The sequence below is a fragment of the Delphinus delphis genome, chromosome 8 (assembly GCF_949987515.2).
Source record: "Delphinus delphis chromosome 8, mDelDel1.2, whole genome shotgun sequence".
Classification (NCBI taxonomy): domain Eukaryota; kingdom Metazoa; phylum Chordata; class Mammalia; order Artiodactyla; family Delphinidae; genus Delphinus; species Delphinus delphis.
Window position 1 is genome coordinate 108,147,846 of NC_082690.1, and position 26,330 is coordinate 108,174,175.

General features: G+C 56.0%; 1 protein-coding gene across 4 annotated transcripts in view; it reads left to right on the forward strand.

Moving 5' to 3' along the window:
• The window catches only part of CARS1 (cysteinyl-tRNA synthetase 1), a 47,030-nt gene that overhangs the window by 9,514 nt on the left and 11,186 nt on the right, over positions 1-26,330 (forward strand). For 3 of the 4 annotated variants that reach the window (XM_060019483.1, XM_060019480.1, XM_060019482.1), the window contains 15 exons: positions 2,953-3,044; positions 3,901-3,989; positions 4,460-4,556; positions 4,971-5,069; positions 5,924-6,073; positions 16,238-16,378; positions 16,577-16,665; positions 18,272-18,393; positions 22,058-22,170; positions 22,583-22,711; positions 22,971-23,100; positions 23,186-23,289; positions 23,668-23,765; positions 23,939-24,128; positions 24,624-24,692. In XM_060019483.1, the coding sequence (XP_059875466.1) occupies positions 2,953-3,044; positions 3,901-3,989; positions 4,460-4,556; positions 4,971-5,069; positions 5,924-6,073; positions 16,238-16,378; positions 16,577-16,665; positions 18,272-18,393; positions 22,058-22,170; positions 22,583-22,711; positions 22,971-23,100; positions 23,186-23,289; positions 23,668-23,765; positions 23,939-24,128; positions 24,624-24,692 (1,712 nt within the window). Of the gene's footprint in view, positions 1-2,952; positions 3,045-3,900; positions 3,990-4,459; positions 4,557-4,970; positions 5,070-5,923; positions 6,074-16,237; positions 16,379-16,576; positions 16,666-18,271; positions 18,394-22,057; positions 22,171-22,582; positions 22,712-22,970; positions 23,101-23,168; positions 23,290-23,667; positions 23,766-23,938; positions 24,129-24,623; positions 24,693-26,330 lie in introns of all 4 variants that reach the window. The other variant, XM_060019481.1, reaches the window with a different exon arrangement.

Consider the following 26,330-nt stretch of genomic DNA (forward strand, 5'->3'; position numbering starts at 1 on the left):
TGTGGGGAGAGTGATGCAGACACACGTGAAGGAAAGGCGGGTCTCTGCCCTGCCAGTCGGGGGGCCTGCAGGTTCACCAGGGCGGTGAGGGAGGCACCTGGACAGCGCCAACAGGACTATTCACCTCCTTCCATTTCCAAGTCCCCCGTCACCAATGCCTCCCGGGGGCCGGCAGGGACCCTGAGTGGCCGGGGACGGCGGGTGGGCTGGTGCCCAGAACCCCCAGAGCCGGTGTCCTAGGCCGCGTCCTGGATGCCAGTGGCCGAGCGTCCGCCTCCCCGCATTGCTGGCCCGTCTCAGACATCTCTCCAGCCTGTCCTGGGCGGGAGTGCCCCCTCTCCCAGCCCCTCGATCCACAGTGCCCCGCCGGCCTTCCCTCCATGTCCCACTCCTGCTTGAGACCCCCAGCTGGACATCTCAGCACCGACATGCCCACAACTGGCTTGTCACCGTCCTCTGCGCTGGCCCAGCCTAGGTCCCTGTGCCTCTTGCCGTGGCCACGGGCCTCAGCAGCCCCGGGGAGCCACTCAGACACAGGAGGTGGACCAGGGCTCTGCCTAAGCCCCTTCCCCACCTCTCTGTTCCTTGTCTCACCCCCTCCCCATCTTGTCGCCTCCTCTCTGCGGCCCCAGCAGGGAGGGTCCACTGTGCTCAGGGTTTCAGCCCTGCTGTGCTCTGTGTCTGGAGCGCCCCTCGCCCAGAGCGGGGCTCAGTCCAGACGGCTCCTCCTCCCGGGGCGCCCTCTGCCACTGGGCCCCCCTCACCCCCCTACCCGCCCTCCTGGGAAGGATCTTCAGGGCCTGCCCTTCACTGAAGAAGGCGTGTTAAGTCCCCCGGAGCGTGGGTCTGTCTGCGGCTGGGTGGGGTCTTCCGGGATGTGAACCTCTCTGCTGCCCCTCCTCCGAGGCTGAGGTGCGCGCTGCGCCCAGGGGACCGGGGACCTGGCTGGTGCATCTCCCTCCATCTCCCCTCGGCACCCTCCCTGCCTAGAGCCTCGTTCTCAGGGCGTCCCTGAGCGGCACGTGCAGGTTATGTTGTCAAAGGTCAGGGGTTTATTTCCCCCCAGCAGCCACGTGCCTGGGGCAGAGCCAGGGCAGGACTGGGGGTGCTAGCGAGCAAAGGCACGCACAGTGTTTCGCACAAACCAGAGGAAGGGCAGCCGCCTCAGGAGTCTGCGTCGGGGTGGGGAGGGTGCTGGCAGTGCCGTTGTCGGGCAGGGAACCGCGGAGGGACTCTGGTGAAGCGTCCTTCTTGGTAAACCGAGGTAACCTCCCGATTTTCCCCTTTGGCAGATGGGGGTCGTGTGTGCTGGTTGCCTTGAACTGTCACCGGCTGTGTGGCTGTAGCCACGCTTTGGGGAGCAAGAAAACCCAGGTGTGACCCGGTGTCCTGGACAGTGTCCCGCTGGCCGGGCTCCCTGGCTGCACCCTCAGCTGTGTCCTGTCACTGCTGTCTTTTCAGATGAGCCTTCGTTCCCCCAGACCCCGAGCCCCCCACCCCGGCCCCTGGCTCAGGGCAAGCACGGTGGTCGTCAGGCTCACATCAGTGTGTGGGCAGCTCTCGCCGGCGTCCCCTGTTGTCCCAGGTGGCAGCTCTGTCTTTGTGTTGGGAGCCGCAGCATCTAAGCAAGGGGAGGGGTTGATGGAGTCATAGAGGGGCAGGTGGAGCGTCATCGAATCGTTTGCTGCGTTTACAGTGAACCCTTAGACCACGCCTGACCTCAGGAGGCATTCGAAGTGTCAGGGGGACTTGGGCTTGGCCACCTGGGGGTTTGCTGGCGCTCCCTGGGGTCAGGAGCTGCTGGATAGCGCTGTCTGTCCCCCTCCCCGTCTGCCGCTCTCCGCCCGCCTGTACACATGTACACACACACACACACAGCCACCTCCCACCCCCTTCACCGGTCAGTTACGTGCATCCTCTGGGTGGCACGTGGCCAGGCCCAGGGCTGAGTGCTCCGTGACCCGCAGTAGGGAGCAGCAGGTGGTTGCCTGGTGGCCACGCTGGACGTGGATTCTGTGCCGGGAGGAGGGAGAATCGCTTTGCAGACACAGAGGCAGGGGTCGGGGTTGGGGGTGGTGCCGAGAGTGGGCACCTGTGCCCTCAGGTGTGCAGGCGGTGTGCAGCCCGCGCTGGCGCCAGGAGAGGGCTGCAGAGCACAGCTGGGTTCTGGGTGCAGGAGCAGTGCCTTGGGGGTAGCTGGAAGGTCACCAGATGCCCAGGGCCTGTGAAGACTCAGCTTGGTGGCTCTTTCCGGCCGAGGGACGGAGCTGCACCCCGCCAGGCTCTTGGGGCGCAGGCTGTGTAAGGCCTGCCCTTCACCCAGCGGGAGGCGTGTGCGCATGAGCAGCAGGGGCAGGGGGTGGGGCTGGAGGAGGAGGAGGTGGGGCTGCCGGGGGACTGTGATTGGAGAGGCTCAGCTCCGTGAGCCCCTGCCCTCAGCGTGGGGAGGACCTGGAGCTGCTCCCAAAGGCCTCCGGGGCCCATGTGGAGCCATGAGTGCCGGCATCAGCACCGTGTCCGGGAGCCTACATGTCGCCCGGGTCGGGGACAGGAACTGCGCGGGGAGCCGGCCACTGGCCCGCAGCTGTTTCCGTCCTGACCTGGCTTCTGCGCCCGGAGGTGGCCCACGTCCTGGGAAGCCTCCACGGAGCCCGTCCTCCTGAGGGGGTGGCCAGCTGCGTTGCGGTCCAGGCATGCGGCCGGCCCGTGTGCAGGGCCCGCGCCTCCCGTGCGCCCTCAGGCTGGGTCGGGCGCCTCATGCTTGGAGCCGGTGGAGGGGAGGCTGGGTGTAATGGGCCTTCTCCCGCCCCGTGGGGTTGGGACTGTGGGATGCGCCGCCACTCAGACGTGAGCAGGCAGAGAGGGGGCACGAGCGCTGGACGCGGGTGACGCTCTCAGGGTCCACTTTCCCCTTGTCCCGCGGGTGACCCAGCTGTGCTCTCTCCCTGGCAGGCAGAGGCCGGCGCACGCAGCCCCCGTGGTCTCCTCCAGCCGGGTCCGAGCCGTGCCAGCTCCGCCTGTACAACAGCCTGACCCGGAGGAAGGTAGGGGGGCCCTGGGGGCAGGGGCGGCAGCTCTTAGCTAGCGAGCGTCCTCTGTGTGGCCGGGGCAGGACTGTCCTCGGAAGCACACCTGGCACGCCTCAAGGGGCCTGCCCGTCGGCGCTCTGGCTCTGGCTGTGCTCGGGGCCAGGCCCGAGTGTAGATGCTCGTGGCTGCTCTGAGCCAGGCCAGGAGCCAGCGTGCTCTTGCAGGGGACCTGTGGTGGCAGCTGGTGTCCCAGTGCCAGCCAAGCAGGGCCTGTTGCTGTCGGGGGCCCAGCAGGTGTGGGGACGAGGGCAGTATCGGCCGGGGCCGCTCAGCAGGGCCAGTGGCTCCAGAGATTTTGAAAAGGACTCCGGCCGAGGGCTCATTGGATTGCCATCAGCAAGCACCCTGAGCAGATGGGAGACGGGGTCCCCCTCATGGACTTAATTGGTGACAGCGGCCCCTGAACTGGTCTGAGACCATCGGGCCGTCGGCGGGAGGCCTTGCTCTCTAGGCCGGCTCCTCTGGGATTGCGGACCCCTGGGCATCTGAAAGGAAGCATCCCTGCTCACGTCGTTCCTGGGGGCAAAGGCAGGGCAGTCCCTGCGCTCAGCACGGGGCCTGGCTCGCAGCAGTGCTTGATGAACGGAAGAGCAGCAAAAGCAGGAGCGTCCGTCTCCTTGACCCCCCAGCTTGCGTCCCCGAGTGGGATCCCAGGGAGGAAGGGGCCTGCCCCCATCCCAGATGACTGTGACTTTCCCGTAAAACTAAGCAGTCCTCGTGGAATGCGTATGCACCATTTGTCTGGCGGCTGTGGTCCTGCACGGTGTCTCCTGCATCCTTTGTGACGGTCATTCCTTCATTTCCAACCAAGGACGTGTTTGTACCTCAAGACGGGCGGAGGGTGACGTGGTACTGCTGCGGGCCCACCGTCTACGACGCCTCCCACATGGGGCACGCCAGGTAGGGCTGCACCTGGGCGCCGCTACAGGGACCCAAGCTCTGAGAGGAAGCTCAACGCCCAGCCTTTCCTCTTACTTTTAAGAAGAAAAATTTTCATTCCGTCAGTACTACATATTCACTGTAGAAAAACTAGAGAGACCAGATAGCCAGAAAGAAAAAGCCCACAGCCCCGATGTTATCACTCTCCTGGACTCTGACCAGATACTTTCCTCCGTGTGCCTGGCAGTTCCTCCTCATCCGAGGCTCTGGAGGTGGGGGTGGGGGGTGCCCGGTGCTGGGATCCCTGACACCCACACCCGTGGCCAGTGTGCAGTGCCCCCTGCCCCGCAGTCACGAGTGGGGTGGGCATGAGAGTAGCGGTTTTGGGGGGAAATGCGGGGGATCTTTTTCCTTGTATGTGTTTTAACTGCAGAGCCAAGGTGATGTGCGTGATGTGCTGTGTGGAAAGGTTTGTCTTTTTATTGTCCTAGGTCCTACATCTCCTTCGATATCTTGAGAAGAGTGCTGAGAGATTACTTCAAATTTGACGTCTTTTATTGCATGAACATCACAGACATTGATGATAAGGTAAAGGGAGTTTTCAAGGTTAAATTTTAAATACAGTGGACGGTACGAGGGAAGAAATGACTTTGGGTAAGTTAATAAAGTAACGTGGGCTTGAGTGCCCTCAGCCCAACACATGCTGTTTGAATCCCCTCTGGGACTTGTATCACGGTTTATGCAGATGATGATGTCCTGTGTTCAGCTGTTTGGATGCTGTTGGGAAACCTGGGGAAATGTAATAACACCCGGTGCTCCAGGGAAGGCACGTGCTATAGTGTCTGGCGCTGCGGGGAGGCCGGGCCTGGCTCAACATGTTCGGACAGTTCCAGCGTCGGTGGCGGGGCGGTGTGTGTGGGTGTGAGCTCAGGCACCGCCCGGCACTCTGCACAGGGACCCGGCAGGTGCCGAGCTGACCCCATTTCCCTCCTCTGCTCCCAGATCATCAAGAGGGCCCGGCAGAACTACTTGTTTGAGCAGTACCGGGAGAAGCAGCCCCAGGCAGTGCAGCTCCTGGAGGACGTGCACGCTGCCCTGCAGGTGGGCCCCCGGCCGCTCCTGGGTCCCTACGTCCCCACGTCCCCACGTCCCCGTCCCAAGCGCAGGGGTTGTCCTCAGCGCGCTTCATAACGTGTAGGGTCATGATGTCTCGGTCGCAGTGCTCCCCTGGTCCACGGGGAAAGCCGCCAGGACGGACGCACACGGGTGGGGCGGGGGGTGGGGGTGGGTGACCGTTGCTGCCGCTTACGGGAGAACCTCAGAACCGGTCGCGGCGATCTGCGCCGACTTGTGAATCTTCCACGTGGAGCTCACGAGCAGATGACACGCGTGTGACCAAGACGCAGAAGCTGTGCTAAGCTTCTCAAATGGGTGGTGCTGGAAATTTCTGGAATTATTTGAAGAAATTAGTTCTTTCCAATTTAATATTTTTGTTTTGAATAAACAGTATTACAACTGATGGTGTCAGACAGTGAGGTCAGGAAAAGGCATTTTTTTCTTTTCCATAATTGTTATCTTTAGTAATTGCAGTAACGATTGTTGTTGTGCTTTTCATGTATCTCTGGAAGAAAAATGTAGGAATAAAATTAGGGCTTAGCAATCCTCTAGGCGGACGAGGGGGGCCCACTGGGCGGTGGTGCCTTCGTGGTGGCAGGTGACACCCGCGTGGCCCCGGGCACAGCCTTAGGACGCTGCCACGCCCGGCTCACTCAGACGAGGCAGCGCAGGACAGCCTGGGCCGCAGGCCAGGGTCCCTCTGGGGTGACACTCCACAGACACAGACCTCTGGGTCGCCACGGGCAGTGGGCAGAACTGGCCTCGTGCGTGGAGTCACCTCTGCACACGGGGTTCTGCTGAGCGGGCATAACAGCTGTGGCCTCTCCTCACGCTCGCAGCCGTTTTCAGCAAAGTTACGCGAGACCTCGGATCCCGACAAGAGGCAGATGCTGGAGCGCCTGGAGCGCGCCGTGAGGCTGGCGGCGGAGCCGCTGGAGGAGCCGGCGCGGCGCGGCCTGGCGGGGGAGGAGCTGGACGGCCGCGTGCAGGTGAGGCTGAGGTGGGTCCCGCCGGCCCCTCGCCTTTGCCCCACTGCCTTCAGGGAAACAGCAGGCGCTCTCGGGGCGGAGCGGGCTCCTCAAGGTGTTTCCCACTCGCCGGGGACTCTGTCCAGCGTTGGCACTGGCAGCACCTGGGGCAGGCGGAGCGACAGATGCCGGTGGGCCTGAGCTCCGGGGCCGCGGGGACCCGCCGGGCTTGAGCCTTCCCCGCGGCGGCCTTCTGCCCCTGAGGGCGGGCTCCGGGTGCCCGGCCTTCCTCCGGTCCCGACGGCCCTTCTCCTCTGCGCCGGCGCCCCCTGCTGGCCGCTTGCAGAACCGCGGGAAGGACGCAGCCAGGGAGGCTGCGGCCGAGGGCGCGGACGTGTAAGGGGGTGGCCGCCTGCAGGGCCCCCCTCTTCTGGGGCCTCGCGGGGCAGGATGCTTGGTGTGCTTGTCCTGAGCTTCGTGAGGAGTCAGGCGCACGGGGTCTTGGGGACGAGGGCTATCCCGCTGGCGTGCTTCTGAGACGGGCCACACGAGGTCCCGCCCTCCCTGCAGTGGACGCCTCGGGCCCAGCCGTTTATTTCTTCTCCTGAGAAGCTGGTTACGTTTCCTTGTTACCAGCAGTGACGCTGGGAATTCTCTTCCCAACGATTCCAGTGAGGTCCTTTTTGTTAAAATTGTGGTAAAGTACGCATAACATACAGTTCACCACTTGAACCATTTTTAAGTACATGTGTTCACATGGTTGCGTAAACGTCACCACCGTCCATCTCCAGAAGTTCTTTCGTCTTCCGAAACGGATGCTCTGTCCCCATGGAACGCTCACTCCCCTCCCCTCCCCCAGCCTGGGCCCCACGTCTGCTTCCTGCCCCCATGAATCTGGCTCCTCCAGGGACCTCACACAAGTGGGGTCACACCGTGTTTGTCCTTTTGTGACTGGCTTATTTCACTCGGCAAACTGTCCTCGAGGTTCAGCCACGCTGTAGCCTGTGTCAGCATGTCCTCTCCTTAAGACTGAGTACTGTTCCGTGATGTGGGTGGACCACGTTTTGTGTGTCCTGTCATCCTTTGGTGAACGTTTGCGTTGTCTCTTGTGAATCATGCTGCTATAAACATGGGTGTGCAAGCATCTGTTCGAGTCCCTGCTTTTAATTCTTCTGTGGGTATACCCCCAAAAGCAGGTTGTACGCCAGCTCAACTTTTAATATTCTGAGGCACTGCCGTGCTGTTTTCCATAGTGCACAGGGGTTCCAGTGTCTTCACAACCTTGTCAACCCCTGTGCTTTTCTGTTTTCCTGACTTTGCAGGACATTTGGTCCATGCCAAGAGGTCCTTGAAATTTGGTCCCATCCAAAACGTCCATGGTTATATCTGGTCCATGCCAAATGGTTTTAGATAGGACCACACTTCAAAGGCTTTTTGGTGTGGACCAAACGTCTTATGGACCAGATGTCTTACATGTAAATGTATCCTCCTACTAACATGCTGCCAGTGTCCAGTTAATTTGCCTATACACCAGCACTTTGTGTTGCTGGATTCGTTCCTTTTTATCAATGGAACGTATACTGTAAAGTGGTAATTACTGTGGTTTGAACTTGCATTTCTCCAGCCTCTCCTGAGACTGAGTATCTTTTCACATGTTCACTTGCTGGCTATAATTCTGCACATGCATCTTCTGCCCCGTTTTCCACTGGGCTGTTTGTCTTCTTACTGGTTTGTAAGCATCCTTAGGTTTTCCCTAGACACTAATCCTTTCTCATTTAAATGTGTTGCAAGCACCTTCTCCTAATTTGTGGCTCTTCTTTTCACTTCCTTTTAATAACAGAGGGTCTTAATTTTAATGTATTCAACTTTATCTGTTTTCCCTTTTATACTTGGCAGTTTTGTGTCTTAAGAAATCTTTCTTGCCCTGAAACGTGAATATATTCCTCAGTATTTTCTTCTGAGGATTTTAAAGTTGTACAGTTCACATTTAAGTCTTTGATCCCCCAGAATTAGTTTTTGTAAGTCATGTGAGTAGAGATCCAATCCCCTCTCCCCCGCACAGATACGGGAGGCCCCCCTTTCCTCAGCCCCTTTCTGTCGTGTGTCGTGTCTCAGTTCTGTTCCATAGGTCAGGTTAGCCACTCTGTGTGAGTCTCACTGCGTCTGTCACCAATGCCTGGAGAGGTAGGAAGCCTCACCTTGTTTTTGTTCTCCAGGTATGGTTTTCTTTTTTAAATATTTATGTATTTAATTTATTTTTGGCTGCGTCGGGTCTTAGTTGCAGCACGCGGGATCTTTCGTTGCCGCACGTGGGCTTCTCTAGCTGTGGCATGCTGGTTTTCTCTCTCTAGTTGTGGCGCGCTGGCTCCTGGGTGTGTGGGCTCAGTAGTTGTGGCTCGCGGGCTTAGTTGCCCTGTGGCATGTGGGATCTTACTTCCCTGACCAGGGATTGAACCCACATCCCCTACGTTGTAAGGCGGATTCTTTACCGCTGGACTGTCAGGGAAGTCCCTCCAGGTATGTTTTGAATGCTCCTTGCTTGTCGAGTCCCATACAAGATACTGCTGGGGCTTTATTTATTTATTTATTTATTTACTTATGGCCGTGTTGGGTCTTCGTTGCTGTGCGTGGGCTTTCTCTAGTTGCGGCGAGAGGGGGCTGCTCTTCATCACAGTGCGCAGGCTTCTCATTGCGGTGGCTTGTCTTGTTGCGGAGCATGGGCTCTAGGCACGTGGGCTTCGTAGTTGTGGCACATGGGCAAAGTAGTGTGGCTCGCGGGCTCTAGAACGCAGGCTCAGTAGTTGTGGCGCACGGGCTTAGTTGCTCCGGGGCATGTGGGATCTTCCCAGACCAGGGCTCGAACCCATGTCCCCTGCATTGGCAGGCGGATTCTCAACCACTGTGCCACCAGGGAAGCCCTTCAATATTATATATTGAAGGATCATTTCAGAGCTCCACCTTTGAATGTGTTGATCCTCTCTATTCTATTTCAAAAAAAAATTTTTTAAAGAGTTTATCGTTTTAGAGCAGTTTTAGGTTCACAGCAAAACAGGTTTCGTGTTTTGATAAATAAAGGTTTCCTGTGTACCCCCCACCCCACCCCCATACACACAGAGCCACGCCCACTGTCAGCATCCCCCCCCAGAGCCGTATGTTTGTTACAACTGGGGAAACTACACTGACACGTTGTCATCACCCACACAATAGTTTACATTAGGGTTCTGTCTTGGTGGTGTACATTCTCTGGGTTTGGACAAATGTATAGTGATACGTATCTGCCCTTAGAGTCTTCCACACAGTAGTTTCCCTGCCCTAAAAATCCTCTGTGCTTCGCCTGTTCATCCCTCCTTCACCCCAACACCTGGTAACCACTGATCCTTTTACCGTCTTCATAGTTTTGCCTTTTCTGAATATCACAGAGTTGGAATCATGCAGTATGTGCCCTGCTCAGATTGGCTTCTTTCACTTAGTAATGTGAATTTAAGGTTCCTCCGTGTCTTTTCATGGCCTGATAGCTCACTTCTCTGTAGCACTGAAGGTTAGTTCATTGTCTGGACGGACCACAGTGTATTTACGCACTCACCCACTGAAGGGCATCTTGGCTGCTTCCAAGTTTTAGCAATTAGGCATAAAGCTTCTGTAAACATCCATGTGCAGGTTTTTGTGTGGACACAAGTTTTCACCTCTTTTGGGTAAATACCAAGGAGCGTAACTGCTGGATCATGTGGTGAGAGTAGGTTTAATTTTTTTTTTTTGCGGTACGCGGGCCTCTCACTGCTGTGGCCTCTCCCGTTGCGGAGCACAGGCTCCGGACGCACAGGCTCAGCGGCCATGGCTCCCGGGCCCAGCCGCTCCGCGGCACGTGGGATCCTCCCATACCAGGGCACGAACCCGTGTCCCCTGCATCAGCAGGCGGACCCTCAACCACTGCGCCACCAGGGAAGCCCCTAATTGTTGAAGAAACCGCCAAACTGTCCCCCAAAGTGGCTGCACCATTTTCCACTCCCACCAGTGGCGGATGAGAGTTCCCGTTGGTCCAGATCCTCACTAGCCTTTGGTGTTGTCAGTGTTGGAGATTTTGGCCATTGAAATAATGTACAGAGTATCTCGTTGTTTTAATTTGCATTTCCCTGATGCCACACGATGTGGAGCATCTCTTGATATTTATTTGCCATCTTTATGTCTTCTTTGGTGAGGTGTCTGTTAATGTCTTTGGACCTTTTTTTAATCAGGTTGTTTCTTATTGAGTTTTGAGAGCTCTTTGTATATTTTGGATAACAGTCCTTTATCAGATGTGTCTTTTGCAAATATTTTCTTCCGGTATGTGGCTTGTCTTTTCATTCTCTTGACAGTGTCTTTCCCAGAGCAGAAGTTTTTAATGGTGATAAAGTCCAGCTTATCAATTCTTTTCTTTCATGGATCATGCATTTGGTATTGTGTGGAAGAAGTCATTGTCAAAGCCAAGGTCATCTTTGAAGTGCGTAAGGTCTTGGTCTAGATTCATGGTTTTTGCATGTGATGCCCAGTTGTTAAGCACAGTTTGTTGGAAACTGTTTTTGCTCCTTTGCTCCTTTGTCAAAGAACAGTTGGCTATATTTATATGAGTCTGTTTCTGGACTCTGTTCTGTTCCATTGCTCTGTTTGTCTGTTCTTTCACCAACGCCACACTGTCTTGATTACGGTAGCTTTACAGTAAGTCTTGAAGTCGGGGAGTGTCAGTCCTCCACCTTTGTTCTCCTTCAATATTGTGTTGGCTATTCTGGGTCTTTTGCCTCCTCTCCGTATACACTTTTTTTAAAAAAATATTTATCTATTTATTTATTTGGCTGCGCCGGGTCTTGGACGTGGCATGTATGATCTTTTAGGTGCGGCATGCATGTGGGATCTAGTTCCCCAGCCAGGAATCAAACCCGGGCCCCCTGCGTTGGGAGCGTGGAGTCTTAGCCACTGGACCACCAGGGAAGTCCCTCCATGTACACTTTAGAATCAGTTTGTCAATATCCATAAAATAACTCGATAGGATTTTGATTAGGATTGAATGGAATCTACAAATCAAGTTGGGAGGAACTGACACCTCAACAGTATTAAACCTTCCTATCCCCAAACATGAAATGTCTCTCCATTTCTTTCATCAGAGTTTTGTAGTTTTCCTCATGTAGATCGTGTACGTATTTTGTAAGGCATATATGTATTTCATTTCAGATGCTGATGTAAATGGTATTGTGGTTTTAATTTCAAATTCCACTTCTTATTTCCTGGCCTGTAGTTTTGTCTTCTTTCCCAGTCAATATACAGACGGTCCCCGACCTCTGACAATTTGACTTAGGATTTTTTGGCTTTACGATGGTGCAAAAGCAATAAACAGTATAAACCATACTTTGAATTTTGATCTTCTCCTGGGCTGGCGATATGCAGTCCAGTACTCTCTCGGGATGCGGGGCACCATCAGTGAGCCTCAGATCGCCAGCGTGAACAACTGACACACTTACAATTACACTGTGCCCAGACAACCATTTTGTTTTTCACTTTCAGAACAGTATTCAATACATTACATGAGATATTTCAACACTTAATTATAAAATAGGATTGGTGTTAGATGGTTTTTCCCAACTGTAGGCTAATGTATTCTGAGCACATTTAAGGCAGGCTAGGCTAAGCTATGATGTTGGGTAGATTAGCTGTATTAAATGCACTTTCAGCTTAATGATATTTGCAGCTTACGATGGGCTTATAATCCTGTATAATCCTCTTTTTTTGCCCTTTTCTTGCCTTATTGCATTAGCAAGGACTTCCAGTATGATGTTGGAAAGGACTGGTGAGAGGGGACATTCTCGCATCATACCTCATCTTAGTGGAAAAGCTTCCGATTTCTCACTGCTAAGTCTGATGTTAGCTGTAGGCTTTTTGTAGCTGTTTTTTGTTTGTTTGTTTATTAAGTTGAGGAAGTTCCCCTCTATTCATTTACTGAGAGTTTTTATCATGAATGGGTGTTGCATTTTGTCAGATGCTTTTTCTGCATCTATTGGTATGACCTTGTGGTTTTTCTTTTTTAGTCTGTTGATGTGATGATTTACATTAATTGATTTTATAAAGTAGAACCAGCCTTACATACTTGTGGTAAATTTCACTTGGTTGTGGTATATAATTCTTTTTATACTTTTGTGGATTCAATGTGGGAATATTTTGTTAAGGCTTTTGCATCTGTGTTCATGAGAGACTCTCAACCACTGCGCCACCAGGGAAGCCCCCACGAGAGAGATTGATCTGTGGTTTTCTTGGAATGTCTTTGTCTGGTTTAGGTATTAGGGTAATGCTGTCCTCCTAGAAGGAACTGGGAAGTATTCTCTTTGCTTCTGTCCTCTGAAAGAAACTGTAGACAATTAGTATAATTTTTTCCTTAAGTGTTGGCAGAATTCAGCAGTGAATCCATCTGGGCCTGGTGCTTTCTATTTTGGAAAGTTATTAGTTATTGATTTAATCTCTTTAATAGATACAGGCTTATTCAGATTCTCTGTATCATGTCGTGTGAGTTTTGGCAGATTATGTCTTTCAAAGAATTGGTCCCTTCAGGTTATCAAATTTAGGGGCACAGAGTTGTTTATAATATTCCTTTATTCTTCTTTTAACTTCCATGGGATCTGTAGTGATGTCCCCTCTTTCATTTCTGATATTAGTATTTATGTCCTCTTTTTTTCTTAACTTGGCTCATCAATTTTATTGATCTTTTCAAAGAACCAGCATTTGGTTTTGTTGATTTTCTCTATTAATTTCCTGGTTTCTGCTTTAATTTAAAAAAATATTTATTTATTTGTGTGGTTGCACTGGGTCTTAGTTGCAGCAGGCAGTCTCCTTAGTTACAGTTCAAGGGCTCCTTGGTTGCAGCTCGCTGGCTCCTTAGTTGCAGCACGTGAGCTCCTTAGTTGTGCATGCGAACTCTTGGTTGCTACACGCACGTGAGATCTAGTTCCCTGACCAGGGATCGAACACGGGCGCCCTGCATTGGGAGCGCGGAGTCTTAACCACTGGACCACCAGGGAAGTCCCTCTGCTTTAATTTTTTATTATATCCTTTCTTCTGCTTACTTTGAATTTTTTTTAATTGGCAACAAGCTAACTTTATTTATCTTTATTTTTATTATCACTATTTTTTCGGCTGTGTTGGGTCTTCGTTACTGCACGCAGGCTTTCTCTAGTTGCGGCTAGTAGGGGCTACTCTTGGCTGTGGTGCATGGGCTTGTCACTGCAGTGGCTTCTCTTGTTGCGGAGCACAGGCTCTAGGTGCACAGGCTCAGTAGTTGTGGCACGTGGGCCCTAGAGTGTGCGGGCTTCAGTATTTGTGGCGCGTGGGCTCAGTAGTTGTGGCTCGCAGGCTGTAGAGTGCAGACTCAGTAGTTGTGGCTCACAGGCTTAGTTGCTCTGCGGCATGTGGGATCTCAGACCAGGGATTGAACCCACATCCCCTGCATTGTCAGGCGGATTCTTAACCACTGCACTACCGGGGAAGTCCCTAACCATTTTTTTTTCAATTAATGTAAAGTTAATTTACAGTATTGTGTTAGCTCTAGGTGTACAGCAAAGTGATTCAGTTATATATCTCTTTTTCAGATTTTATGGTTCAGTATATATCTGTTTCTATATTTTTTTTTTAAATGGGTATTGTGGTTGTGACTTTATTAAAATAAGTTTATTGGCTGCATTGGATCTTTGTTGCTGCGCACAGGCTTTCTCTAGTTGCAGCGAGTGGGGGCTACTCTTCGTTGCAGTGCGTGGGCTCTAGGTGCGAGGGCTTCAGTAGTTGTGGCTCGCGGGCTCAGTAGTTGTGGCTCGCAGGCTCTAGAGCGCAGGCTCAGTAGTTGTGGCACATGGGCTTAGCTGCTCCGCGGCATGTGGGATCTTCCCGGACCGGGGCACGAACCCGCGTCCCCTGCATCGGCAGGCGGACTCCCAACCGCTGCGCCACCAGGGAAGCCTTAATATTTATTTACTTATTTACTTATGTATTTATTTTGGCTGTGCCGAGTCTTAGTCGCGACAAGTGAGATCTCTGTTCTGTTATTTTTTGTCAGCCTCTGAGAACAAAGGCTTTTTGGTTTTCAGTTTTGGAGGCTGCTACTGAGATCTCCTCAGGCTGAGACTCCTTCCTCAGTCACGTCCAGTCAGGCCCATCAGAGACGTTCTTCATTTCCATTTCGGTGCTTTCCCCTCTAGCATCTCTGTTTGGTCCTGTCTTGGGATTTCCGTCTCTCTCTTACATTCCCCACCTGGCTTCGCGCTGCCTGCTTTGTCCACTAGGGCCCTTAGCATATCGGTCACGGTTGTTTTAAATCCCAGGTCTGATAATCCCAGGATCCCTGCCACGTCTGGTCCTGTTGCTCTGTCTTTTCAGAAAAGTGGCGTTTCGGCTTTCGGTTCGCCTTGTGATTTGTTTCCATGATAGTTAGTACATGATGTACTGGGTAGAAGGAGCTGCTGTCAGTAGTCGTGTGGCGAGGTGTGGGGAGGACGCCCTCTGTGGTCTTGTGATGGGTCTCAGTCCTTCAGTGGCCTATGCCCGTGGCCTGTGAACATCACAGGTGTTTCTGGGTTTCTCCTCCCCTCCCCCTTAGATGGGGCAGGATGTGTGGGGGGGCCTGGAGGTGGACGTTTTCCTCCCGCAGGTCAGTTAGGCTCTGCTGGAACCCCAGCAGCTTAGGTTCTGGTTAGCTGGTTCCTCCTGAGGGCAGTCTTGTTAGGAACAGAAGGCTTTGTCATATTTCCGAGCAGTTCCTTTTCCTCTCCCCCTGCTGGAAGCATGAGGGCATTTTTCTCCAATATTTACTGTGAGTAACCGTCAGGGCTCCTAGAGGTAAATCTCACAAATTTGTGGGGCCCCAAAGGCTGGGTCGCCCTGGAGTTTTGATCTCAGACTCGTCCACACCGAGCCTCCAGCGGGTGGTCAGTTTCAGTTCCGGCCTCCCTGCCCGTCACTGGGTCCCAGGCGCTTTCTGCCCCGGTAAATGGCGGTTCTCTGTACCTGCCCGTCTCTCTGCAGTTCAAGGGGCGGCAGTTTGCCCTGGGCCTCTTTCCCTTACGGATCTAAGAGGAGTAGTTGCGCAGCCTTTCGCTCATTGTCGGGACAGAGTGGCAGCTCAGGACTTCAGCTCATTTTCTGGTTTAAGCATTTGAGGCCATAAATTTTCCTCTAAGTATCATTTTTGCTGCTTCCACGTATTTTGACATTATTTGCTTCTGAACGGTTTTTTATTTCCATTTTGATTTCTTGTTTGGAAACCCAAGAATTATCTAGAAGTTTGTTTGATTGGAATCTCATTCTTCTGCTTGGTCATGATCTGTGTCGATCCCGAGGGCGGGGGTGGGCTTTCTGCCCCTCCGCATGGGGCAGGCTCTGCCCCTGGGCACCAGCCTGGTCCTGGGAGGTTTCCCCTGCTGCCCTCCAGCGCAGCAGCACATGAGCGGCTCTGTTCTGTCTGGGAGCTGCCACAGGGGGTGCCCTTGCCACCGCTTCCACGCCCAGCTTCCCTGCGCCCTCTCCCTCCACCCTTTGGTCTTTGCCTCCGCCCCTGCCAGTGGACCGCAGACCGCCTGCCTGTCCCCACGTCTGTCGGCTCCGGTTAATGAGCAAAAACACTAGATTCCTCCAGGACAGAGCTCCAGGTCCCCCTGGCCTTCAGGACTCCGGATGCAGCCCTGATGCTGTCACATCATGTCTCAGATGGACGTTCCTGTGTGTGGCGTGAGTGCTGCGGCGACAGGACGCGACTCGTACCCATGCTGCACCATTGTGGTCGTAACACGGGGCCTTTGGTCAATGGCATGTGGCCGGCAGGGCGGCGTGGCCTTGGAGACTTCCCACCGGGACGTGGCTCCACCTCCTGTTGTGACCCTCCCCTCGAGCACTCAAGTGTCCAGGCTGTGGGTGACCACACCACGTGCTCTCCCACCCTGCCCCAGGCAGCCCCACTGCACCGCTGGGCCTCCCCAAGCCCACCCTGACCCTCCGGCGACATGGTCAGCGCTCTGAACACCCCGGCCTCTTAACCGCCAGGCCATCCGTGGGAGCGCCGTGGTCTCTTGGGTTGGGGCCGCGTCTTGTGCATCCGAGGCCTTGAGCGACACGGATTGACCGCGCCAGCTGTGAGCCCGTGAAACTTGCATGTGTGTGCGGATGTTGTTTCTGTTTCTTCAGGTGCTGTTGGAAGAAGCAAAGGACCTGCTTTCTGACTGGCTGGATTCCATGCATGGCAGTGAAGTGAGCGACAATTCTATTTTCTCCAAACTGCCCAAGTTCTGGGAAGCGGAGTTCCACAAAGACATGGAAGCCCTGAACGTAAGTGTCGCCGACTGTCTTGACCTTGCTGTCTTGGGCTGAGGATCCCCCATGACCAGAAGGCCTTGTGGGATCCAGACCATTTCGCTTTGCAAGTAAATTCAGTTAAAGATGAGCGTGGGGTGGGGGGTGGGGGGGCTTCTGGGCGCCAGCAGTGCTGCAGCTGCCCTTGAACCAGGACTTTGTCATTGTCCCCAGGTCCTCCCTCCAGATGTCCTAACCCGCGTTAGTGAGTACGTGCCGGAGATCGTGGACTTCGTCCGGAAGATTGTGGACAACGGTTATGGGTGAGCTTGGGGCCCTGCTCGGGGCTGCGCAGCATTCCAGGCAGGTTTTCCAGGGAGAGTGGCTCTCCTCTGGCTCCAGACCAGGAGCAGGGGAGTGCACGGTTTTGCTGCTCAGGGTGGTGGTGCCCTGGGGCTGCCGTTACAAAGCACCACGCGGCAGGCAGCTCAAACCACAGAAGAGTCAGTGCACAGCTCCAGGGGTTCCTTGTGCGTGCACACGTGCCGCTCGTCCCTCCCTTTGTGTCCCGATCTCCTCTTATAAGGACACTGGTCGTACTGGATTAGGACCCCACCCTAATGGCCTCATTTTAACTTGATTCCCTCTGTAAAGACCCTCTTTCCAAATACAGTCAGACTCCGAGGTGCTAGGGGTCGGGGCTCCAGCGTGTGGGTCTGGAGTACACGGTCGAGCCGTAACTTCGCCTTATCGGCAGCCGCTTTCCTCTGTGCCACTTGGTTCTCAGCTTCCCAGTTGTTTTGTAAGAGAACCCTCTGGGTTTTCCTTGGTAGTGGCGGCTGTTCAAACAACCATTTAGCTGTACGGAGGCCATGTCTTTGTTCCAGGCAGGAAGGGGAAGCAGGAGGGTGGTGCTGGCTACACCCAGCCTGTCCCCGAAGCCCCCGGCAGGTTTGGTCATACAGCTTGGGGCCTAGTCCAGGACCTGGGGCCACCCCCACCCAAGGGGCTGGCCAGCACCTCTGCCCAGGCCCGTGGCCTGCCCTGGGGACCACAGTGAGAGATGCTGTAGGTACCACCTGGCCCCTGGTCCACTGGGAAGCTCCCAGTTAAGGCCACGCGTCACCAGGTCCCCAAAGCAGCACGCTGTTGCCCTTGGGCACCTCCAGGTCTTTGGAGACGCAGGCCACATGGTGTGGGCACTCAGAGTCTTCCTCGTGTCGGGTCCCAAGGCGGGTGGCCTTTATCCTTGCCGGGCCGAGATTTGGCCCCAGGTTACCGTCCTCACCATCTGCCTGCGTGGAACGCTTTTCATGTCTCTGAGTCAGCGTTTTCAGAAACAGGCAGCAAGTGGACCTGTGGACGGGGGCCAGGCGTCTGTGTGCTGATGCCAGGCCCCCGCCCAGGAGAGCTGCGATCCCCCTCGCGCGAGGTGAGGCGGGCGGGGGCCTCGGAGCAGCAGGAAGTGCCTGGCACAGGGACCAGGCCGTGGGTTCTCGCGAAAGGACAACAGCTCCTTGCACCACCACCACCGCCGCCCCCACCCGTCACACGGTCACCGTGGGGCAACTCCAGACTGCCAAGCTGAGTGACATGGGCAGGGCCACGGCGAGAGGAGACAGGGCATCCCGGCCTGGAGTAATCCCCACGCTCCCAGGAGGCAGAGCCTGGCGGGCTGGGCAGGTGGTGGCGTGTAGACAGAGGCAAGGGTGGCAGGGCGGAGGGACAGGCTGTCAGGGAGTGTGGAGTCCCTGTCCCGGCCCCTCTCAGCCCACACAGCAGCTCTGTTTGAACAGCCTCCTGGCCTCCCTGCAGCGTGGCTGAACCAGGGGAGGCTCGCAGCTGGAGCAGATGCCCCAACGGCCTGCGGGTGTCCAGGCCGGCCCGCGAGCACCTCATCACACCTCCCCCAATGGCTTTGTTTTCCAGCTACGTTTCCAACGGGTCCGTCTACTTCGACACGGTGAAGTTTGCCAACAGTGAGGGACACTGCTACGGGAAGCTGGTGCCTGAGGCCGTCGGGGATCAGAAAGCCCTGCAGGAGGGGGAAGGTAAACGGACCGGCTCGAAGTCAGAGCCAAGTGGAGCCGCGGCCTCACCGCACACGATCGGGGTCACCTAGGTTCACGGGGACCGTGGTTTTTCACCTAAAGGGATTTTAGGAGCTCTGTGCACTAAGCCCCTGAAATGTATTATTACTTAAGAAACAGAAGAGTGAGTGGCTGCAGTGCCATCCTGAGAAGCGCACAGACCTCGGGGCCTCGGCCATGGGGCTGGACTTTGCTGGTCTCTCGGCACCCAGAGCACCCAAGGGTCGGGTGGGCTGTGCTGGGCACCCAGGCGGGTGTGTGGAGAGGAATCAGATGGTGCTGAACCACGCGGGGCAGCGGGGAGCCTGCGGAGGGAAAACCCCAGGGTGCTGTGGTCGAAGGCGTGCAGTACTCCCAGTGAGGGAGTAGACATAAGATGGTTTACTTACCGATCCCACGAGGAGGGCCGGAGGTGGGCACTGGGCGGGGAAGGGCAGTCCCCCATCCCAGGGCAGGAGCGAGCAGCTGTAACTTGTAAGGCGGCTGTGGGAAAAGGAAGGTGGGAACTGAAGCCCGGTCCTTATCTGGAAGTCCAGACTGTGGCTGTGGGCAGAGCTGTCCTGCCGTGAGAAGCTCGGGCAGCAGCTCAGAGCGGCTGTGTTCTCAGCGCAGAGAGTGTGACCATGTATAACGACAGCCCCGGGCCCATCTTGATCCAAACATTTTAAACAGAGACACAGTGCCTTTTCTGGGCCAGGCGGGATTCTACTTGTCTTTCATAAGTGTTTACTTTCACCCCCTCAGTGTATCGGGGGGAGCAGTGCAGGGGCTGCTCTCACACTGCCGGACACACGCTGTTTATCCACCAGCGTTTCTGGGATGCACTTTGGCCATAAATATGTTCATCTTTTTTTAACCACGGGTACAGTTTTCGCTTTTATCGTCCTTACATTTATTTATTTATTTTTTAAGATAAAGGATGTTCTTTTTTTTTTTTTTTTTTCCTTTGACTGTGTTGGGTCTTTGTTGCTGTGCGTGGGCTTTCTCTAGTTGCAGCGAGCGGGGACTATTTTTTGTTGCGGTGTGGTAGCTTCTCTTATTGCGGAGCACGGGCTCTAGGCACGTGCGCTTCAGTGGTTGTGGCGCGCAGGCTCAGTAGTTGTGGCGCATGGCCTTAGTTGCTCTGTGGCATGTGGGATCTTCCTGGACCAGGGCTTGAACCCGTGTCCCTTGCATTGGCAGGCGGATTCTTAACCACTGCACCACTGGCAAAGTCCCTGTCCTTATTTAAATTTCACCATTAGGTATACTTAGAGCATAAGTATATACCAGCCTTATGTCCAGATTTTCAAATGTGACGATAAATGGACAGGTAGCTGTAAAGATGTGATGCATTAGACGTTGTAGAAGATATTAAACAATTAGAGGGTCTAGTGGGTGGTAAACTTCTGTCTGTATGCCGTTGCATGGTCAGCGGCCAGGCAGACTTGTGAATTTCCGGGCTGCGGTTGGAGGAGACACTGTCCAGGACTGAACTGAAGTCATGGGTTGCTGACAGAGTCTCCCCAGACTTCAGGCCTTAGACAGACTCAGGAGTCTTTGTCAGGACACAAAGGCAGCTTTACTGTACAGGTTACAGTGCCGTCAACGTACGACTGTACGATGTTCATACGTTTTGATCAAGTATCTTTACCTCAAGGGCTCTGTTCTAAAGAGATATCAGAACTTAAAACAGGACGACACAGAAACATGGAGGAAAGACAGACCAAGTTAGTTTAACAGCGTGACCATCCGACCCAACGGCGTTTCAGACTCACGGCCGCTGAGCAGGGCCAGGCATCGGAGGCGGACCACTCAAATCATGGCGCTCACGGTGGGAGAGGCACGTCAGGGGACCAGGAATGACACCAGGAGGGGGAAGCAGAGGGATCGTGTGGTTTCTCTCTCTTCCGTACAGAATCAGGAGCGAATAGCAAGCGTTACCAGGTAGTGACGTTTGTGTCAAATGCAGAGTGGGGGAAGGGCGCGTGAGACAGCAGATCCTCTGTTACAGAAGTTTTCAAAGTTAATTTTTAAAGTTAGATACATTCATGAGTAACCATGTTCATTATAAAGAAAAGTTTAAAACCTCAAGGTATGTTATCTGTCCGGTAAAGGGTGGGTAAAAGAGAAGGTCCTGGCGCCAGGTCAGATTACGTTTTTGAGTAACTGCCGTCGCCGACGCCGTGGTTAAAATGCGCACGGTGAGAAAATAGATACAAGACCAGGGTGGCGCTTGTCCTGTTTGCTGGATGTGTCTGTGTCCTTCTTACATGGATTAAAAAACCCACAAACCCACAAGTCAAGACACCAACATGTTAATAGCAGTTACCCCTGCGTTTCCAACAACATGTTAATAGCAGTTACCCCTGCGTTTCCAACAACATGTTAATAGCAGTTACCCCTACGTTTCCAACGACATGTTAATAGCAGTTACCCCTGCGTTTCCAGCGACATGTTAATAGCAGTTACCCCTGCGTTTCCAACGACATGTTAATAGCAGTTACCCCTGCGTTTCCAGCGACATGTTAATAGCAGTTACCCCTGCGTTTCCAACGACATGTTAATAGCAGTTACCCCTGCGTTTCCAGCGACATGTTAATAGCAGTTACCCCTGCGTTTCCAGCTGTGGCGCCTTTTCCTGGTTCTTGGTCGTGTTTTCCAAGTATTCTGCGTTTAGTGCCTGTTTCACCGTCACAGTCTTTGTGTTCAGCAGTGCCTCCGTCTGCACTGTGTCCCTCCCAAAGTGGCCTTTTTCCAGTCATCCTGCGTTTGCAGCCTGGACAGGAGAATGAGAGTCATTCCTGTTCTGGAGTTTTCCAGCAGGCGCCCTGGTGAGGCCCTCTAGGGCCTGAGTGCCGGGCAGGCCCCATCACCCAGCAGGCAGCCCCCACTGCCTCCCCACTCAGGGATGCTCCGCCTGCAGGCTGGGCTGACCGGTGGGTGTTCATTTTCAGGAGGCTGATGTGTCCGTGGCCCCAGCACGTGGTCTGGGGACGTCTCCCGTGGGGCCGTGGATTCCCGTTCTGGCTGGCTTCATCTGCGTTCAGCGGGTGTGGGGAGGGAGAGGGGGAGGGTCTTCCAAGGAAACGGAACTTGGCCCAGGGAGCAGTGCTCCCTTTTGCTCTTGGGGTTAGACTGGTCCATAGCCTCCTTCCCGCAGCTGCCCTGTGTGGACACGGGAGGCCCAGTGAGTGTCCTGATTTGCCACCTTCAGGCTGGGGGCGCCACACACAGCAGCCTGGTCGCCCTTACGCCCCGCAGAACCACAGCCAAGAGGCCCGCCGGGTGTTAGTACAAGATCCCGCCTACACGAGCCCGGGTCCCCGAGGCAGCCCATGAGAACAGCGCCTCACACTCTGGGCCAGGCGCTGTCGTTGTCCTAGACGAGGGGCCGCGGTGGGGCGGCAGTGGAGGCAGGGGGTGCGGGTCCAGGTCCGGGGGTCGTTGCCCTTGGACGCCGGCTTGTGAGGCCGTGGCTTCTGAGCTTGCGGTTAGGGCTTTGTATCTAGACCCTGGGCAACTCCAAAATCTGGTCACAGTCAACTTGAAGGAGTGCTTGACCAAGTTAACAAACAAGTACCTGAATCATCCCTGGACCGAGACAATTCCATCCACCGAGTACCCGCCTCCCCTGTGTCCGCAGGCGACCTGAGCGTCTCGGCCGAGCGCCTGAGTGAGAAGCGGTCCCCCAGCGACTTTGCCCTCTGGAAGGCCTCCAAGCCCGGGGAGCCATCCTGGCCGTGCCCCTGGGGAAAGGTGAGCACCCGGGATGGGGCCCCGGGCCTGGGGCCGTCACCTCCCTGCCTTCTTGGGACTTGCATCTTCCGCTGCATGGCTGGGGTGGTGGCACTGGACCGCCTCGGAGGCCCCTCTGTCCCAACAGTCTCTGACCCGGGGTACTAGGGGACGGATCTGCCCTCCGACATCCCCTGCGACAACAGTCCTGGTGGCCCAGAGCTGTGGGAAGAGGTGTCGGGAGCGGGGGATTCCTTGGCCTTCGCGAAGCTTGTTGTGACTTTTATAGCCTGGGGCCCTATTCATCTTTTCGTGTGCGGGACTTGACCCTCGTTCCCATAGAGCTCAGGGGTTCTGAGGGTCGTGGACAGGGGAGCGAGTCCCGGCCCGTCACAGGGGGCGGTCAGGGCGCTCACCACGTTTGGGTCCCTAGGGGCGTCCAGGGTGGCACATCGAGTGCTCGGCCATGGCAGGCACCCTCCTCGGAGCCTCAATGGACCTTCACGGAGGGGGCTTCGACCTCCGCTTCCCCCACCATGACAATGAGCTGGCGCAGTCGGAGGTAGGGGCGAGGTCGCCGTCCTGGGCACACACGGGGGGCGGCGAGGTGCTCCCCAGCAGAGCCTGGCCTCCACGTCAGGGGCTCTGAACCGCATTACTTAGTCCGGCTCGCGTGTGAGCAGCCTGGCCCTTGGCAGCACAGGCCCCGATTCACGCTGGGCGGCACTCCTTCTGCACGTCAGGTGCCCAGAAAGCGGCCGGCACCCGCTGTCCGGCCCGCAGCGGCGCCCCTGACCCCCGCGCCCGCCCTGTCCACTCAGGCCTACTTTGAAAACGACTGCTGGGTCAGGTACTTCCTGCACACGGGCCACCTGACCATCGCCGGCTGCAAGATGTCCAAGTCGCTCAAGAACTTCATCACCATTAAAGACGCGCTGAAGAAGCACTCAGGTAAAGAGGCCTGGACGCTTCTGTTGTCGGAGGCACGGGGCTGGAGCTGCTCGGGAGGTAAGGAGCCCCGCGCCTCTCTCCCCAGCCCGGCAGCTGCGCCTGGCCTTCCTCATGCACTCGTGGAAGGACGCGCTGGACTACTCGGCCAACACCATGGAGTCGGCGCTGCAGTACGAGAAGCTCCTGAACGTGGGTCCCGCCTCCCCGAGGCAGCTCTGGGCCAGCACAGGGGGAGGTGGTGCCTGCTCCCCGTGTCCCCCAGAGGGAACGGGACGTGGCCAAGGCCACTAAGCTCTGGGGGGGGGCCAGCTCCGCGCCACCTTCCCAAGACACCTCATGTCACGTGTGGCGCCTCTCATTCAGCCCCACCCGCTGGCTGCACCTCGGGCCCCCAAGGCTGAAACCGGACCCACTTGTCTCAAAGGAAAACCTTTCCCTTCCCTTCCTACACCTGTGTGACGTTCAGATCGCACCTGCAGTGGAGGCACGTCAGTAGAACGGCTCTTTCCCAGGTTTCTCTGGGATGGAAAGGTCTGAATGCTCTTAAAAGGAATTTTCATATTTTAGGAGTTTTTCTTAAACGTGAAAGACCTCCTCCGAGCCCCCGTTGAGGTAGCCGGTCAGTTTGAGAAGTGGGAAGACAAGGAAACAGAGCTGAACAAGAGGTGAGGCGGCGCCTTCTCTCTGGGGCCCACGGGCGGTCTCCGCAGCACGCCCGCCAGTGGGGAGGCCGGTGGCGCCGTCCCTCCCACTCGTGCAGAGCCACGCTCAGAACGGGCCGCCCCGGGAAGGTCGTCTGTCTGACGCCCCCCGCCTTCCTCTTCCGCTTCCCGTTCAGCTTTTACGACAAGAAGGCCGCGGTTCACGAGGCGCTCTGTGATAACGTCGACACGCGCACCGTTCTGGAGGAGATGCGGGCTCTGGTCGGCCAGTGCAACCACTACATGGCAGCGCGGAAGGCCGCCAGGAGGAGGCCCAACCACGCCCTGCTGGAGAGCATCGCCCGGTACCTCACGCACATGCTGAAGGTGAGCCCCCTGCGACCGTGCCAGTGCGGGCCCGCGGGTCACGGGAGCCGCGCCGCTCTGTTCTCAGGTCCTGCCACGCCTGTGCCCGAGACAGCAAGCCCCCCGCCCCTGCCCTCGCTCCGAGCAATTTCGCCTCTTTGCCTCTGCTTTTCCCCTCCTGTCTGGAGGTTTGAAAAGCACAAGGGCTTTCTCCCACAAGTGGCCCTAACATGTTGTTCACCACGCCCACTTCGTGCTGACAAGTCCCGGGTCCTCTTCAGGGGGCTCCGTGGTCCAGCGGCTCAGGCTGGGAAGGGGCCGGAAGGGCAGCGGGAGCCAGACCTCGTCCTGGGTCAGGTGCGGGGGCACCCAGGCCTAGGTTTCCATCTCTCCCCACCCGGCAAGGCCGTCGGCACTTTGGCCCACCCCTCCCGGGCACAGCGGCGTGTTTCGAGGACCGGTCCCCGCCTCCCACCTCTCAGGACCTCCTGTCCTGCATGCCTCTTTCTTCCCTAGATCTTCGGGGCCATAGAAGAGGAAAGCTCCCTGGGTTTCCCCGTTGGAGGACCTGGAACCAGCCTCAATGTGAGTAAAGCACACCTGGGCCCAGAGAAGCTCCCTGCTGGCCGCCCCGCCAATTTGGTGTTCCCTCCTGGGGCGTCTGAGACCAGCAGTAGGTCCCATCCTGCCCTGGGCCCTCCAGCCTGAGCCCCACGTGGCCGAGTCTCGGCCTGGCTGGGGAGTTGGGCACAGTCCGCCCCCGTCCTCACCACCAGCTGTGTTGTCTTTGTGAGCTCGGTCCCAGGAGACCAGGCTGCACGGGACGGTCCTCAGCCCCCAAGCATCTGAGCCATGGCCACGGGGCATCACCACGGCCATAGGGCGTCAGGAGTCCCACGCCCGCGTTTCCCGGTGTGCGTGCACCTGTAGGCAGACGACATGTGGAACCGTCTGTCCAGTGGGTCCGTGCAAGTGAGAAAACTCGCCAGTGGTTGTTGGTGTCTCCTTCGAACTTGGCATCCGGGCAGACACACGGTTTCTGCTGCGGGAGGAACATCACGTAGGACAGGCACACACTCAGGTTCATCTGAGACGCGCTCGCCCTCCTCCCCTGGTTGGGAACGCTCTTTAAGTATTTGGTTAGAAGGCACATATAAATGCTTACACGTAACGGGTCAAGTCCAAAGTAAAAAGGCAAAACCTTTTAAAAGTCCTGTTACCCAGTGAGGGACGGCGTGAGGCACTCTCTCCTGCGGACGGAGTTTAGGGGTGTTTCCCCAGGAGCTGACTTGCACCCCAGGAAACAGAATGCCAGGCCCTGTCCCCAGGCCCCTTGTCAGCCTTGGAAGTGGCTGTTGCTGTGGTACTTGGTGCTTTTTAGGAAGGAAACCCACGCGGTTGCTTTGTTTTCTCGTGTAAGCAATACTAGACGTGTATTATCTTTAAGGAGAAACACACACTAGAAACACCTTGGAAGGAAGTCTGCCTTTGAGCTTTAAAAAAATGTGTCCAGGGCTTCCCTGGTGGCGCAGTGGTTGAGGGTCCGCCTGCCGATGCAGGGGGCGTGAGTTCGTGCCCCGGTCCGGGAGGATCCCACGTGCCATGGAGCGGCTGGGCCCGTGAGCCATGGCCGCTGAGCCTCCGCGGCGGTGAGAGGCCCGCGTACCACAAAAATAAAAAATAAAAAAATGCGTCCAGCATCGGATGCCTGGTGTTTCTGGCCCCCAAGCCTCCTCCACCCGCCCTTTGAAGACAGCTGCCTGGAATAAGCGGCCCCGAGAAGCGTGGTGGGTGCCGGCTGGGCCGAAGGACAGGCCCGAAGTCACGCCTTCCAGAGTTCACGGCTTTACTTCCAGACCTGCATGGTTTTAGGAGCAGGTCTTGAACCACCTAGTACTGAGCGGTCTACAGCGTGTGCTCGGGTAGTGTAGTCAGCTGGGCCGCTGGGGGTGCTGGCCTGAGACCCTCCTCCAGGCCGACCTCAGGCACGCTGGCCAGCTCCCCGCAGCGAGGCTCCCCTGCGGCCGTGTACGTGTGTGGGTGGGTAGGCGTGTCCTCAGCCCACGCGCAAGATTGGGCCTGAAGTGGCTTAGGCTGTGCTGAGGGCTTGGTGGCCTCACTAGCCTTTGCATTTGATCGTTGGGATTTTGGTCACTGAGCTGCACGGAGGCACAGAGACCTTGCTCAAAAGTCTAGTGGAAAAATATGGTAGATGTAACAAAA